This window comes from Heptranchias perlo, chromosome 35 (assembly GCF_035084215.1).
Source record: "Heptranchias perlo isolate sHepPer1 chromosome 35, sHepPer1.hap1, whole genome shotgun sequence".
NCBI lineage: Eukaryota > Metazoa > Chordata > Chondrichthyes > Hexanchiformes > Hexanchidae > Heptranchias > Heptranchias perlo.
The window spans coordinates 23,247,721-23,262,566 of record NC_090359.1 but is presented as its reverse complement, the minus strand read 5'-3'; the positions used below and the strand labels follow the sequence as shown (position 1 = coordinate 23,262,566).

Sequence of the window (14,846 nt, the reverse complement as noted above, 5' to 3'; positions counted from 1 at the left end):
ACAGCGCTGACACTACCGTGTTCAGAGAACGCACAACATGGACATTACCGAGTTCAGAGAACGCACAGCGCTGACACTCCCGAGTTCAGAGAACGCACAGCGCTGACACTCCCGAGTTCAGAGAACGCACAGCGCTAACACTACTGATTTCAGAGAACGCACAGCACTGACACTCCCGTGTTCAGAGAACACACAACGCTGACACTACCGAGTTCAGAGAAAGCACAGCGCTAACACTACCGAGTTCAGAGAACGCACAGCGCTGACACTACCGAGTTCAGAGAACACAGAGCGCTGACACTCCGAGTTCAGAGAACGCACAGCACTGACACTCCGAGTTCAGAGAACGCACAGCGCTGACAATCCCGTGTTCAGAGAACGCACAACATGGACATTACCGAGTTCAGAGAACGCACAGCGCTGACACTCCTGATTTCAGAGAACGCACAGCGCTGACACTCCCGATTTCAGAGAACGCACAGCGCTGACACTCCCGAGTTCAGAGAACGCACAGCACTGACACTACCGAGTTCAGAGAACACACAGCGCTGACACTACCGTGTTCAGAGAACGCACAGCGCTGACACTACCGAGTTCAGAGAACGCACAGCGCTGACACTACCGAGTTCAGAGAACGCACAGCGCTGACACTACCGAGTTCAGAGAACGCACAACATGGACATTACCGAGTTTAGAGAACGCACAGCGCTGACACTACCGTGTTCAGAGAACTCACAGCGCTGACACTACCGAGTTCAGAGAACGCACAGCGCTGACACTACCGAGTTCAGAGAACGCACAGCGCTGACACTACCGTGTTCAGAGAACGCACAACATGGACATTACCGAGTTCAGAGAACGCACAGCGCTGACACTCCCGTGTTCAGAGAACGCACAACATGGACATTACCGAGTTCAGAGAACACACAGCGCTGACACTCCCGTGTTCAGAGAATGCACAACATGGACATTACTGAGTTCAGAGAACGCACAGCGCTGACACTACTGATTTCAGAGAACGCACCACGCTGACACTACTGATTTCAGAGAACGCACCACGCTGACACGACTGATTTCAGAGAACGCAGAGCGCTGACACTCCTGATTTCAGAGAGCGCACAGCGCTGACACTACTGATTTCAGAGAACGCACAGCGCTGACACTCCTGATTTCAGAGAACGCACAGCGCTGACACTACTGATTTCAGAGAACGCACAGCGCTGACACTCCTGATTTCAGAGAACGCACAGCGCTGACACTACCGAGTTCAGAGAACGCACAGCGCTGACACTACCGTGTTCAGAGAACGCACAGCGCTGACACTACCGTGTTCAGAGAACGCACAGCGCTGACACTACCGAGTTCAGAGAACGCACAGCGCTGACACTACCGTGTTCAGAGAACGCACAGCGCTGACACTACTGAGTTCAGAGAACGCACAGCACTGACACTACCGTGTTCAGAGAACGCACAACATGGACATTACTGAGTTCAGAGAACGCACAGCGCTGACACTACTGATTTCAGAGAACGCACCACGCTGACACTACTGATTTCAGAGAACGCACAGCGCTGACACTCCTGATTTCAGAGAACGCACAGCGCTGACACTACTGATTTCAGAGAACGCACAGCGCTGACACTCCTGATTTAAGAGAACGCACAGCGCTGACACTCCTGATTTCAGAGAACGCACAGCGCTGACACTCCTGATTTCAGAGAACGCACAGCGCTGACACTCCTGATTTCAGAGAACGCACAGCGCTGACACTACTGAATTCAGATAGGAAGGTGTGAGGCCATGGAGGGATTTCAACATGAGGATGAGAATTTTAAAATCAAGATGTTGGTGGACTGGGAGCCAGTGTAGGTCAGCAAGCACAGGGGTGATGGGTGAACAAGACTTGCTGCGAGATAGGATATGGACAGCAGAGTTTTGGATGAGCTCAAGTATATTGAGGGTGGAAGATGGGAGGCGGGCCAGGAGAGCATTGGAATAGTCGAATCTGGAGGTAACGAAGGCATGGATGAGGATTTCAGCAGCAGATGGGTTGAGGCAGGGGCGGAGAGGGACAATGTTGCGGAGGTGGAAGTAGGGGTCTTTGTGACGGAGAAGGTATAGGGGTCAGAAACTCAACTCAGGGTCAATTAGGATGCCGAGGTAGAGAACAGTCTGTTTCAGCCTGAGACAGTGGCCAGGGAAGGGGTGGAATCGTTAGTGAGGGAATGGAGTTTGTGGCGGGGACTGAAGACAATGTCTTTGGTCTTCCCAATGTTTAATTGGAGGAATTTGCAGCTCGTCCAAGACTGGATGTTGGAGGAGGATGGTGTGGTTAACCGTGTTTAAAAGCTACTGAAATAAAGATGGGGTGGGACAGTGCACCATGGCCACAATCACAAAGGATCTCACTATTGACTGTGATTAAGGCCGAAACCTGATAGGAGAGGTTCAAACATGGAATTGCGGGAAAGATGGCCGATAGGTATGGGGCCAACGGACAGCAGCTGCAGATAACGTGCAGCGTCTTTTGGAACACAGGTGATAGCTGATGGGACTTGCAGGCAACACAAACTGCACATTGCCTCCTCTTCGCTCCTACAGCTGCCCTGCCAGTTGGGTTATGTGCATCTATGAACGCTGCTCATCTTCCTTCCTTTGGTCTTTCTTCATTCAAAAAAAAAATCATAAGATAACTATAGATGAGAAAGTCCATTTGGCTTGCCTTGAATCAAGTGTTGTCACCTCTGTGTGTGAAGAATGATTTCTTGGTATCATTCTTACATTTGAATCTATTTTGATTTCTCCTACACTAGCAATCCTCCTTATGGCTCTTCTCTGCATTGGCCACACCACGCCAGTCGCTCCCTTGTGCCTCAGAGACCAGCACTGCACAAAGGGAGTCAAGGTGTGGTCTGAGCAGCAGACTGTTCACAACTTCCTCAGATAGAAAGGCCTGGACTTTCCTTATGAAAACCCCCCATGTCTGGCTGGTGATCAAGCAAGTGAAGTGGGGGCAGGGCCTCTCAGCCCAAACTCCGCACCTGAATTGGCCACCTTGATTCCTGCCATGGTTTCCCTCCCATGACCTCTCTGTGGCCCTGATCATTCTGCTGGCAGTGCACCCACCGGAATCAAATGAACAGGTGGGGGGGAGAATTGCTAAATTCAAACACATGGACAGGCAGTAACTTTCGCCACTACAGAAGTGACAACAGCTGCTATACCCTCCTCCTAATGTTTGGGTGGCGGCTACATTGATCACCTGGACTGCCACAGGAACATAGGATTAGGAGTAAGTCATTGAGCTCCTCGAGCCTGTTCCGCCATTCAATTCGATCATCAAGGCATTCTGCCATTCACCACGACATTTCTGCAGCTACCGATTCACTCAATCACACCCTCACCTCCACCTTTGATGACCTTGTCTCCATTGAGACCATTACTCTCTCTTACCCTGGTCATTCTAACAAGACTAGCAAGAAATATAAAAACAGATTGTAAGAGCTTCTACAAGTATATAAAAAGGAAGAGAGTAGCAAAAGTAAACGTTGGTCCCTTAGAGGCTGAGACAGGAGAAATTATAATGGGGGATAAGGAAATGGCAGAGACATTAAACAAATATTTTGTATCTCTCTTCACAGTAGAAGACACAAAAACATATCGGAAATAGTGGGGAACCAAGAGTCTAGTGAGAGTGGAGGAACTTAAAGTAATTTAAGATTAGTAAAGAAAACGTACTGGTGAAATTAATGGGACTAAAAGCCAACAAATCCCCTGGACCTGATGGCCTACATCCTAGGGTTTTAAAAGAGGTGGCTGCAGAGATAGTGGATGCATTGGTTTTGATCTTCCAGAACTCTTTACATTATAGAGCCTCATCAATGCATGTCTCCAGGCCCCACAAGGAAAGTCTGGGCCTCTGCTGCCCCAGGCTCTCCACCTGCGAGACCCTGCCAAACTTCTACCCCCCTTCTCCGTGATTTACCTGAGGGCTGGTGGAGCTGCCCAATCTCAGCCTGCGATAGCTGGTCAGCTACCCCTTTATGTCTGTTTCAGGTGGGCAGCTGGCTGGTGGGATATAATTGAGGCTCAAATGGTTAAAATAGCCTGGGGCCTCAAATTGATGATATCTGGTGATGGCGGTGAGGGGGTTAATGCTGCCCCTCCCCACCCCAAAAAACGCACCTACTTAAAATCTCCCCCCAATCCAGATAAATGAAGCCATACAATAACAGCCAGGTTTATAGTATATTACATCCTTGAAACACACTGCAGCCTCTGATTTTGCATCTAATCTGTTCAAGTGGAGTTCATGGCGGCAGTTTCCTTAAGTTCAACAGATCGTAGGGACCCATGGTCGAGTCACATGATAGATCTGTGTGGTTTGCTGCCTGGTGATATTTCACAATATTTCACAGGGAAACAGCAAATCGATTTTTCTTTACATTTACATTTGTGAAAAATAAATAATAGCGCATTAATTGCAAAGGAGGCACAATAAATGGACTATGTGAAGAGGGAGTCCAACAGCAAGAGCAGAGGATGTACAATGTTTCAGGTCCAACAACACAATGGGCTGCAAGGAAACAGCCTTCACATCCTTACATGAGAATCTAGAGTTACGGGGATAGTGTATCTAATTTATATATATATACAATTAGATGCAGAGTAAAGCTCCATCTTCACTGTCTCCTCGAGCTCATGCAGTGACATGCAGTGACTGTTGTTATGTAGGCAAAAGCAGCAGCAATTTTGTGTACAATAAGTCCAATCCTAAACAATGAGATGAATGACCGGTTGATCTGCTTTTGCTGGTATTGATTGAGGGAAGAATGTTGGCAAGGATACTGGAGATGATCTATCCTTCTTTGAATAGTGCCATGGGATCTTTAATATCCATTAGAGCAGGACAACATTTATTGGTTCAACATCTCCTCTGAAGTACAAGACCGCTGACAATGCAGCATTCCCTCGATACTATACTGGAGTGTTAGCCTTGATGATGTGCTGAGGTATTGGCGCAGGGCTTGAACCCAGCCCTGACTTAGAGACAAAAGTGCTACCATGCTGACTCTGTATATTATGGATTCCAATTTAAATTGAATGAAGGGTTTCTTTAACAAAATCCTTGTTCTGCGTCATTAATCATCGAACAGTAATTTAGCTTTTGACAAAAAGAGGCAGAAACAGATTCACACTCAGTACTAGCTCTCAACTATCTGGCATATCTCATGGCTTCCAGGACCTAGTGCGACCATTTGGTGAGCCCTTTTTGGACTGAGATTGTCTCATGGCAGCTGAGTCCTGAGATAGACCTGCTGCAGTCTGCATTTCAGTTGGGGCCCACAGGCCCGTCTGGCACCGTCCCTGTCCCTGCTTTGTTTGTATCCCATGTACAAGTGTCTTCATAGAATAGAATGATACAGCACAGAAGGAGGCCATTTGACCCATCATGTCTGTGCTGGCCCTTTGAAAGAGCTATCCAATTAGCCCCACTCCCCCTGCTCTTTCCCCATAGCCCTGCAATTTTTTCCCCTTCAAATATTTATCCAATTCCTTTTTGAAAGTTACTATTGAATCTGCTTCCACCACCCTTTTAGGCAGTGCATTCCAGATCATAACAACTCGCTGTGTAAAAAGTTTCTCTCATCTCACATCTGGTTCTTTTGCCAATTACCTTAAATCTCTGACCTCCGGTTACTGACCACCCTGCCAGTGGAAATAGTTTCTCCCTATTTACTCGATCAAAATCCCTCATAATTTTGAACACCTCTATCAAATCTCCCCTTAACCTTCTCTGCTCTAAGGAAAATAACCCCAGCTTCTCCAGTCTCTCCACGTAACTGAAGTCCCTCATCCCTGATTTTGGACATCTCTATGAAATGGTATGGAGCAGTTAAAGCACCAGCAGACTTGAAAGATGCATCAAGGACCTGAGCAGGGACTTAAGCACTGGATAGAACAGCTGCTGTTAAATATGGAATGACAGACAGAAAATGAAAGTCACATTTTGGTACATAATGGGCACTTAAGTCAGAGAGCTATCCAGCACTGTGCAGCTTGATACAGCTAAGAAGGAATGTCCCTCACAGGTAATGGGTGCATTCTATCAAGGCTGTAAAAATGAGCAGTTCGACACTACAGATTTTCGAGAAGTATGTCACTGAAGTGAAAGATTTTAACGGCTGCCTGCAATTTCAGGGAATTGCTGAATCTTCAATTACAAATAGGATCAGGTGTGGAATGAGAGACTCAGACCTCAGACAAGTCCTCCTTACAAAAACAGACTTAGATTTGGCAAACTACAAGTGTGTGGAGCTGAACAACTTTCTAAAAGATGCATTAGATCCACACAGAACCAAGGACCTGTTCCAAAATTGAGGCTAGAGACCGACAGAGCTTAGTAAACTGGAACAAGGTAAGTACAGGACTGATGTCAGGAATTACATTGAATTTACAGCACTGAAACAGGCCACTCGGCACAACTGGTCTGTGCTCCACACGAGCCTCCTCACATCCTACCCCATCCAGCCCCATCAGGATACCCTTCTATTTCTCTCTCCCTCATGTGCTTATCTGAGGAGGCTGGCTGTGTGCTGCTCTCCAAAGGGACAACAGCATCTCTAAGCCAGCTTCTGACATGCCACTGGTATTGGTCCCTGACTCAGACAGGTCACCGATGAGCCGGTCGGCTGACAAATAGTTTGCTTTAGATCCTGGAAGCTGTGAGAGATTCTGGCCTGGTTCCCGGGCCCAAGGCTTTGAAGATTGAAGACAGCGCCCCCTCTAGTCAGTTCCCCAAGACCTCAGTGGCTTTAGTCTGTGCATCCATTAAGGACACATTGACTGCTCCTGAGGCCCTCATGCTGAGGGGAGGAGGCGGCTGCAGTTCTGCTTGTAGTTGTCACACGCTGCAGTGAGGAGAATCTTTCTGTAATGTTGGCGTGAGAATGGATTTGGTGTCCAACGTGATCCCTGTCATCTGCTGCACATTGTGGGTGATCTTCCTCAGTCCCTCCACATAGGTGTAATGTTCGACCAGCATTCTTCTTTTCATAGCAGGGTCCTTGAGATTAGAGTCCTTTTGCTGTTCGACCAAGGGCTGACCTCTCTTAAGACTCTTTTCAAGACTGCCAGGCTCCTCATCGACTCCCCAATCATCTGCTCCCTCAGGCTCAGTGAATCACCCAGTGCAATATACTCATTCTTACTAGCTTTTTTACTGTGGGTTAATGCCTTTGGGCGAGAGAGAGAGGGCAAATGGCAGAGTGGCTGAACGTGCAGGCACATGTCCTGCAACAGAAGGGCCTCATCCTCCTCCACTCACCTTGCTGTGATTCGACTGGAGAAGAAGAGGGTGCAGACTGAATTAGTACACAATGGAACTCTGGGAGGGTGGGGGTTGACATCACCGAGTGGTGCCATTTCATTGGCCTTCTTCCAGCATTGCTCAGCGGTCCTGGGTGTTCCCGTTTGATACCACTGTCCACATAGTTTGGCTTCTTGCCATGGACTCCCTCTTGTTGTCTTCACAAGAGGCCTATCTTCGAGCTCTTTTTGCGTAGTCAGCCATTCGACCCACATGCCTGTGCAGGCTCTTTTTGACTTGTCAGCTTTTTTGGAGCCGTTAGTCAGGTTTTGCTACCTGATGTAACTTGTTAACTGTTTTAAATATGACGAAGCTTGAGTTTGATTTTACTTTTATGCAATGAGGTTACAAGTGCCCAAACCTTCACATGCATGCACGGACCCTCTGGACCTCCAACACAAACATGCTTCTCATTTCCTACTCCATCTCCTGCTAGGTGTCCACACACTATGCACCCTATGTAAAGCACCCTGAGATGTCCCTTTGTATGTAATGAGTGTGATAGAGATGTTATCTGATGTTGGATTTGGTATTTAGTCTTCTCCCAAGCAGCCCTTTCATTGATTTGGGAACTGGTTTGTTGCTAAGATTTCTCAATTTTAATCATTTTGACCAATACATTCCTGGATTTTTAAATGATTCCTAATTAGATTTTACTGATTTCCACCTGAGAATTGACAGCCTTTCCCAAAATCTCATGAAGGTGAATTTTCTACATTTGTCCTGCGGATGTGGAGCACTGCACATCGGAGATGCATATTGGAATATGAGCACAGAGGATCGCACATGTCGGAATATGAACACAGAGGGTCGCACATCGGGAGCACATGTCGGAATATGAACACAGAGGGTCGCACATCGGGAGCACGTATCGGAGTACGGGCACAGAGGGTCGCACATCGGGAGCACGTATCGGAGTACGGGCACAGAGGGTCGCACATCGGGAGCACGTATCGGAGTACGGGCACAGAGGGTTAAACACCTATTTTGTATTGAAGCCAATTGTCCGTCCATTATGGAAAATCACCCCCATGATTTTAGTGAGAGTCACAGGATTTGATTGTATGTGCCTCTCAGCTGTGAAAGGGAGAGAAAGAGAGAGAGGGCAAATGATAGAGTGGATGAACGCGCAGGCCCATGTCCTGCAACAGAAGGGCCTCGTCCTGCACCATTCCCCTTGTTGTGATTCGACTGGAGAGGAATTGAGGTCAGACAACTTTGAGGGTGTGGACTGAATTAGTGCACAGAGGAACAGTGCACTCTGGGAGGTTGAAGCCTCTTACATTATCTAGCCCTGTCAGATCATTGAATTTCTTCTGGTATTGCTGAGCCGTCCTGGGAGTTGGCACTTAATATCACTGCCACCTCCCTCCATATAGTTTGACTTCTTGCCAAGGACCCTCAGCTGTCGGGCACTCCTTTCCCTCATCTGGGCCAGTAGAACCTCCAGGTCTCCATCTTAGCAATTGGCAGAGTGGCGTTTGCAGGGGGGTAATGGATGGCACGCCTTTTGAGGAACTTGCTGAGAGTCCCAAGGGCGGCGCGGCGTTGTTCCAGAAACTTCTTTGCACTTGATCTGTGCTTCTCTGCACTATTTCCTTTTCAATCGCAGTGGCCATTACAAACACTTCTCATTGTGGCTTATCACTTACCTGCTTAAAGACAATAAGGAGAAAGAACTTCCAAATTTTTTTTTTTGCAACTAATGATTTACTTTCAAAGTGGGGACACTGTTGTATGCGAACACTAGCAGCCAATTTACACGTATCAGGATGGCACAAACAGCAAATGAACGACTGACCAGATAATCTGTTTTGGTGGTGTCGATTGAGGGAGGAATGTTGAACCAACACACCAGATCTTCCATCTCGTCTATCAATATTACCATGGCATCTGAGCAGGCAGACAGGCTCAATGCCTCAGTCAAAAGATGGTATCTCTGACACTGCAGTGCTGAAGTGTCCTGATGCCTGGGAATAGCTAATGAACCCAAGACTTTCTGAGTCTGAGTGAGAGCGCTACCAACTGAGCCAGGCTGGCAATTTAAAAAAGGACAAAAATAGCTTTACTAACTTGTGCTCACGCTGTTCAGGTGCTGGCGAATGCTTTGTGTAATTTTATGTTTCTCCTGCCGTACAAGCGATGCGACGTCGGCTGTATCTTCAGCCAGCGTTAAGATTGGCCTGAGTCCGCCACGTTTTCAATGTAATTAATTATCTTCACAAGCAAGAGGCCTATTTCCTTCAGGGCTCTTTTTTGAATTGTTAGCTTTTTTGAAGCTGTCAGGTTTTGCAACTTTTCTATAACCTGATGTAATGTGTTGTCTGTTCTTAAATAAGATGAAATTCGAGTTTGGTTTTACTCCTGAGCCATGAGGTTACAAGTGCCCAAACCTTCACATGCTAGTGCTCGTTCCCATCAGTGTCAGCTGATGTCTGCAGGCACCCTCCGGGCCTCCAACACCAGCCTGTTTCTCATTCCCCACTCCCTTTGCAGAACTGTCATCAACCACTCCTTCGGGCACCCTTCTCCTTCCCTTGGCAGCCCTGCCTTGTCAACCTCCGCACTGCCTTCAAAGACCGTCTTAACACCCTCCTCTCCGATCGAGCTTTCGTCTGCTTCTGTGCCTCTTTCTTTACTTTCTTCTCTCCTACTCGATGTTCACTCACCATGTGTAATGTGCTCTAAAATGTCCCTTTGTCTGTGATGAGTGCAATAAGAGATGTTACCTGTTGTTGAATTTGGTATTTAGTCATCTCACAAGCAGCTGTTTCACCAGTTTGGGAACTGGTTTGTTGCTTGGAGTTCTCAATTTCAGTTTTTAACCCATTCTCGCCGATAAATTCCTGGATTTTCAAATGATTGTTAATGAGACTTTACTGATTTTCACCTGAAAATTGACAGTCTTTCTCAAAATCTCATGAAGGTAAATTTACTGCATTTTTGCTGCAATTGTGCAGAAAGGTGACAGAAAGGTGCCAGGTTGTGAGTGAGCTGATCTCGGCCAGTGTACGGATACTACAATTGGCGTCAGTATCTCTGAGCTGGAGAGCGGGAAAATGAGCCAGAAACGGTCTTCCTGATTATTTAATGAAAGTAGCATGTGTGAGGACATCAAGTGAGGGCAGAATTGGATTCATCTCCAAAGGTGCTGACTCATGCAGTAAGTTTGGGTGAGAGATATGATCGGGTTCAGCTTTGCTAGTCGAATAACCTGCCAACGGCTACACAGTGGGTGAGAACATGAAGATTGGCATGTTGGACAAGGTACCCGTAGGGTGCTGGCATCCAGGGTCCCATAGTCCAGAATGAGTCAGTGGTTAAAGAAGGAAGGGAGAAGATTGGGGGCAGAGAGGATTAAGAAAGAAAAAGGGAATTTGGGGAAACTTCTGGTGTGATGCCTCCTTGGGAGCACGGGTCAAATAATCACCCTTATAGCATTACAGCATTATCTCTTATGTTGATTAGTTCTAAATTGTTTTAAATATTTAGGCATGTATTTCAAAGTAATGGTTGAACCTTATGGAAGCTGAGGCACCCTCATTGGGCTTGTTTGAACAGGCGATTGCTGCTTCTTTGCCCTCCAGTGTTATCCTCACTGAGATCAGCTAAATTAGTAGATACTCGGGTTTGACCCTGGTCTGTGTGCCTCAGTCCCGTTTATTCACTGAGCCAGTGACACTGAAGTAAAACCCTTTGTCATTAGTTCAGTCTCCATTTTTATGTCACTAGGTCATCATCCAAATGGGGAACCCCACTGGGACACTGGGGAGTCTGGCGTCCAATAGGAGTTGTATTCACCTCCATGTGTATAAATTGTATAGAGCAGTGTGTGTAGATTATATGGTGCTTTTCCATGTGGATTATATGGAGCTGTATGTGGATTATATGAGGCTGCATGTGTGGAGGGTTTATATCGAGCACTGAATGTGGGGGGGGGGGGGTATATGGCACTGTGTGTGTGGATGTAGCAGTTTCTGTGTATTTGATGCTCTGTGTAAGTGGGGGATTATATGGAACTGTTTGTGTGGATTGTATGGTGCTGTTTGGGGGGGATTGTATGAAACTGGGTGGTAGTTATTATATAGAAGTGTCTCTGGATTTAATAGTGCTGTGACGTTAAGTGCTTCACCTTTTGCCTCATGCAAAACACAGTGTGTATTTACCAAATGGGTCTATTGCTCTCTGCACAAATGCAAAACTCATCTGCTTGTGCGTATATGCAGCATTTTTTAATTGCAAGTCCAGCTCTTTTCTGTGCAAATTTTGATTGTCAAAGTTTCTGGACTGCTGCCTCCAAAATGGAATGATGGAAAGGCTTCTTCCCCCCGTGATTTTATAGTCAATTCAGCAACCTAACCGGTCGAGTCACCTGAAGCTCCGCCTTTTTTTAAATGTATATATCTCAGATCCGCGTTCGCAGGCACTCAGTGCGAAAAGTGTTCCTACAGTCCAGGATTGAACGGATCGAGATCTAGATTTCTCCAATTGTGAAAATGGTCACCTACAAAGTCACTTTCAGGACTGGGACAGCTGAGTGCTCAGGCACAGACAGTTACGTGCACTGTACGCTGATTGGAGAGAGGGGACCGAGCCAGAAAACCATTGTGGACAAGAGGCTGCAAAACGACTTGGAAAGAGGAGCTGTAAGTAGAATCATAGAATGTCACAGCATAGGAAGCACCATTCAGCCTCGAGACTGTGCTGGTGTTTTTCTCTGTTTTAACTGAAAAAAAAACCTAAGTGCTAGAAATCGGAAATAAAATCAGAACCTGTTGGAAATACACAACAGGTCCATCAGCACCTGTGAGGATAAAAGACAGGATAATGTTCCCGGGGTGAACCTTTGTCCTGTTTTCCTAACTGGAAGAGAAGAGGATACTGCCATTGTAGCAGTAAAGGAGGAGGTAGTAGCAATGTTGGATAGGATAACAGTAGGTAAACAAGAGATACTTAAAAGATTGGCAGTGCTCAAAGTAGAAGTCACCCAGTCCAGGTGGGATGCATCCTAGGTTATTGAGGGAAGCAAGGGCGGAAATTTGCGGAGGCTCTGGCCACAATCTTCCACTCCTCCTTAGATATGGAGGTGGTGCCGGAGGACTGGAGGATTGAAAATGTTACACACCTGTTCAAAAAAGGGGAGAGGGATAAACCCGGCAATTATAAGCCAGTCAGCCTAACGTCGGTGGTAGGGAAACTTTTAGAGTAAATAATCCGGGACAAAATTAATTGCCACTTAAAAAAATATGGGCTAATAAATGAAAGTCAGCACGGATTTGTTAAAGGAAAATCATGTTTGACTAACTTGTTTGAGTTTTTTGATGAAGTAACGGAAAAGGTTGATGAGGGTAGTGCAATTGATGTTGTGTATATGCATTTTCAAAAGGCATTTGATAAAGTACCACATAATAGACTGGTTAGCAAAATTAATGCCCATGGCTATTAAAGGGACAGTGACAGCGTGGATACAAAATTGACTATGGGACAGAAAGCAGAGTGTAGTGATGAACGGTTTTTCAGACTGGAGGGAAGATTACAGTGATGTTCCCCAGGGGTCAGTATTAGGACCACTGCACTTTTTGATATATATTACTGACCTGGACTTGAGTACAGAGGGTATAATTTCAAAGATTGCAGATGACACGAAACTTGGAAATGTAGTAAACAATGTGGAGGATAGTAACAGATTTCAGGAGGACGTAGACAGACTGGAGAAATGGCAGACACATGGCAGATGAAATTTAACACAGAGAAGTGTGAAGTGATACGTTTTGATAGGAAGAATGAGGAGAGGCAAATAAACCAAATGGTACAATTTTAAAGGAGGTACAGGAACAGAGGGACCCGGGGGTGCACATAGACAAATCTTTGAAGATGGCAGGACAAGTTGAGAAGGCTGTTAAAAAAGCATATGGGATCCTGGGCTTTATTAATAGAGGCATAGAGTACAAAAGCAAGGAAGTTATGCTAAACCTTTATAAAACAATGGTTAGGCCTCAGCTGGAATACTGCGTTCAATTCTGGGCACCACACTATAGGAAGGACGTCAAGGCCTTAGAGAGGGTGCAGAATACATTTACTAGAATGGTGCCAGGGATGAGGGACTTCAGTTATGTGGAGAGACTGGAGAAGCTGGGATTGTTCTCCTTAGAGCAGAGAAGGTTAAGGGGAGATTTGATAGAGGTGTTCAAGGTTATGAACGGTTTTGATAGACTAAATAAGGAGAAACTGTTTCCAGTGGCAGAAGGGTCGGTAACCAGAGGACACAGATTTAAGGTGATCGGCAAAAGAGCCAGAGGCGACATGAGGAAACATTTTTTTACGCAGCGAGTTGTTACGATCTGGAATGCGCTGCCTGAAAGGGCGGTGGAAGCAGATTCAATGGTAACTTTCAAAAGAGAATTAGATAAATATTTGAAGGAAGAAAATTTACAGGGCTATGGGGAAAGAGCAGGGCGATTGGGACTAATTGGATAGCTCTTTCAAAGAGCCGGCACAGGCACGATGGACCGAATGGCCTCTTCCTGTGCTGTACTCATTATGACACTATGATATTAAGTGGTCAGTCCTTCAATGGGACTGAACAAAACTAAACAGGCGGGAGGGGAGATCTTTGGTCAAGGCCCAAACAGCTTTTTTTTTGAAAAGCTGGAAAGAGATGAAACTGGTTGGTGATGGATGGAAGTCATGTCGGTGGAAACTGAACGACAAAAAGGGGTGAAAATAGTTTAAGGGCGGCAGTGAAAAGACATAGGAAAAGAATGGAGGAAATAAAGAAAAAAACTGTAACAGCAGGAAATCTGAACTAAAAACAGATAAATCACCTGATATTATCCCATTTATGGACTGCTTGCTGATTTCTGGGTTTGACTGCATCACATGACCAACCCTCATGTGGACATATTATGATGCCGTGCAAATGAGGGAAATACGTCTTGTGATGTATTTTCCTTCATTTGTGCCCGATTACTGCTGGGCGCAGGGATCTTTGTGCCTCGCTGCTACCTGACGTTGCTACAGGAATTTTTTCAACTCTTCAAAAGTTGGCAGTGGGTTTCAGCATCTCTGAACCCGCTCACATGAGGCGAGTGCCTCGGTGACACCATGAAATCTGTCACTGCCCTATGACCCCGGAAAGTGGACCAGGTCAAGGGGACATCCATGAGTTAGACGGCAGAGCCAGATCTGCACCCAAAAATCTCAAGCGGGCTTTTAAATGCCTTTATGAATACCAGAGGTGGCCCCTTTAAATGTACTGCTGTTTTATTTGTAGGACGCCGCGACTCTTTCTGCTGTGATTTATCCCTAGCGTTAATGAGGTGAAAAAAGGAAGTATGAAATCACCTCGTCATTACTGCCTTATTTAAATATGCACGTTCATTTTAGCATGGATGCTTCTGGCGGTGGGAGGAAGTAACATCAGAAAATCAGGCAGGCGAAAAGATGGGCTGGGACCTGTCATTGTGAGTCCCCACC

The 14,846-nt window shown here is 46.2% G+C and overlaps 1 protein-coding gene across 2 annotated transcripts in view; it reads left to right on the top strand.

The window, feature by feature from the left end:
- The first annotated feature begins 11,816 nt into the window (after window positions 1–11,816).
- Window positions 11,817–14,846, top strand: part of LOC137302171 (polyunsaturated fatty acid 5-lipoxygenase-like) — a 31,765-nt gene continuing 28,735 nt past the window's right edge. For both annotated transcript variants that reach the window (XM_067971835.1, XM_067971834.1), the window contains exon 1: window positions 11,817–12,016. In XM_067971835.1, coding sequence (XP_067827936.1) covers window positions 11,867–12,016 — 150 coding nt within the window. In that variant the 5' untranslated portion in view covers window positions 11,817–11,866. The remainder of the gene's footprint in view (window positions 12,017–14,846) is intronic.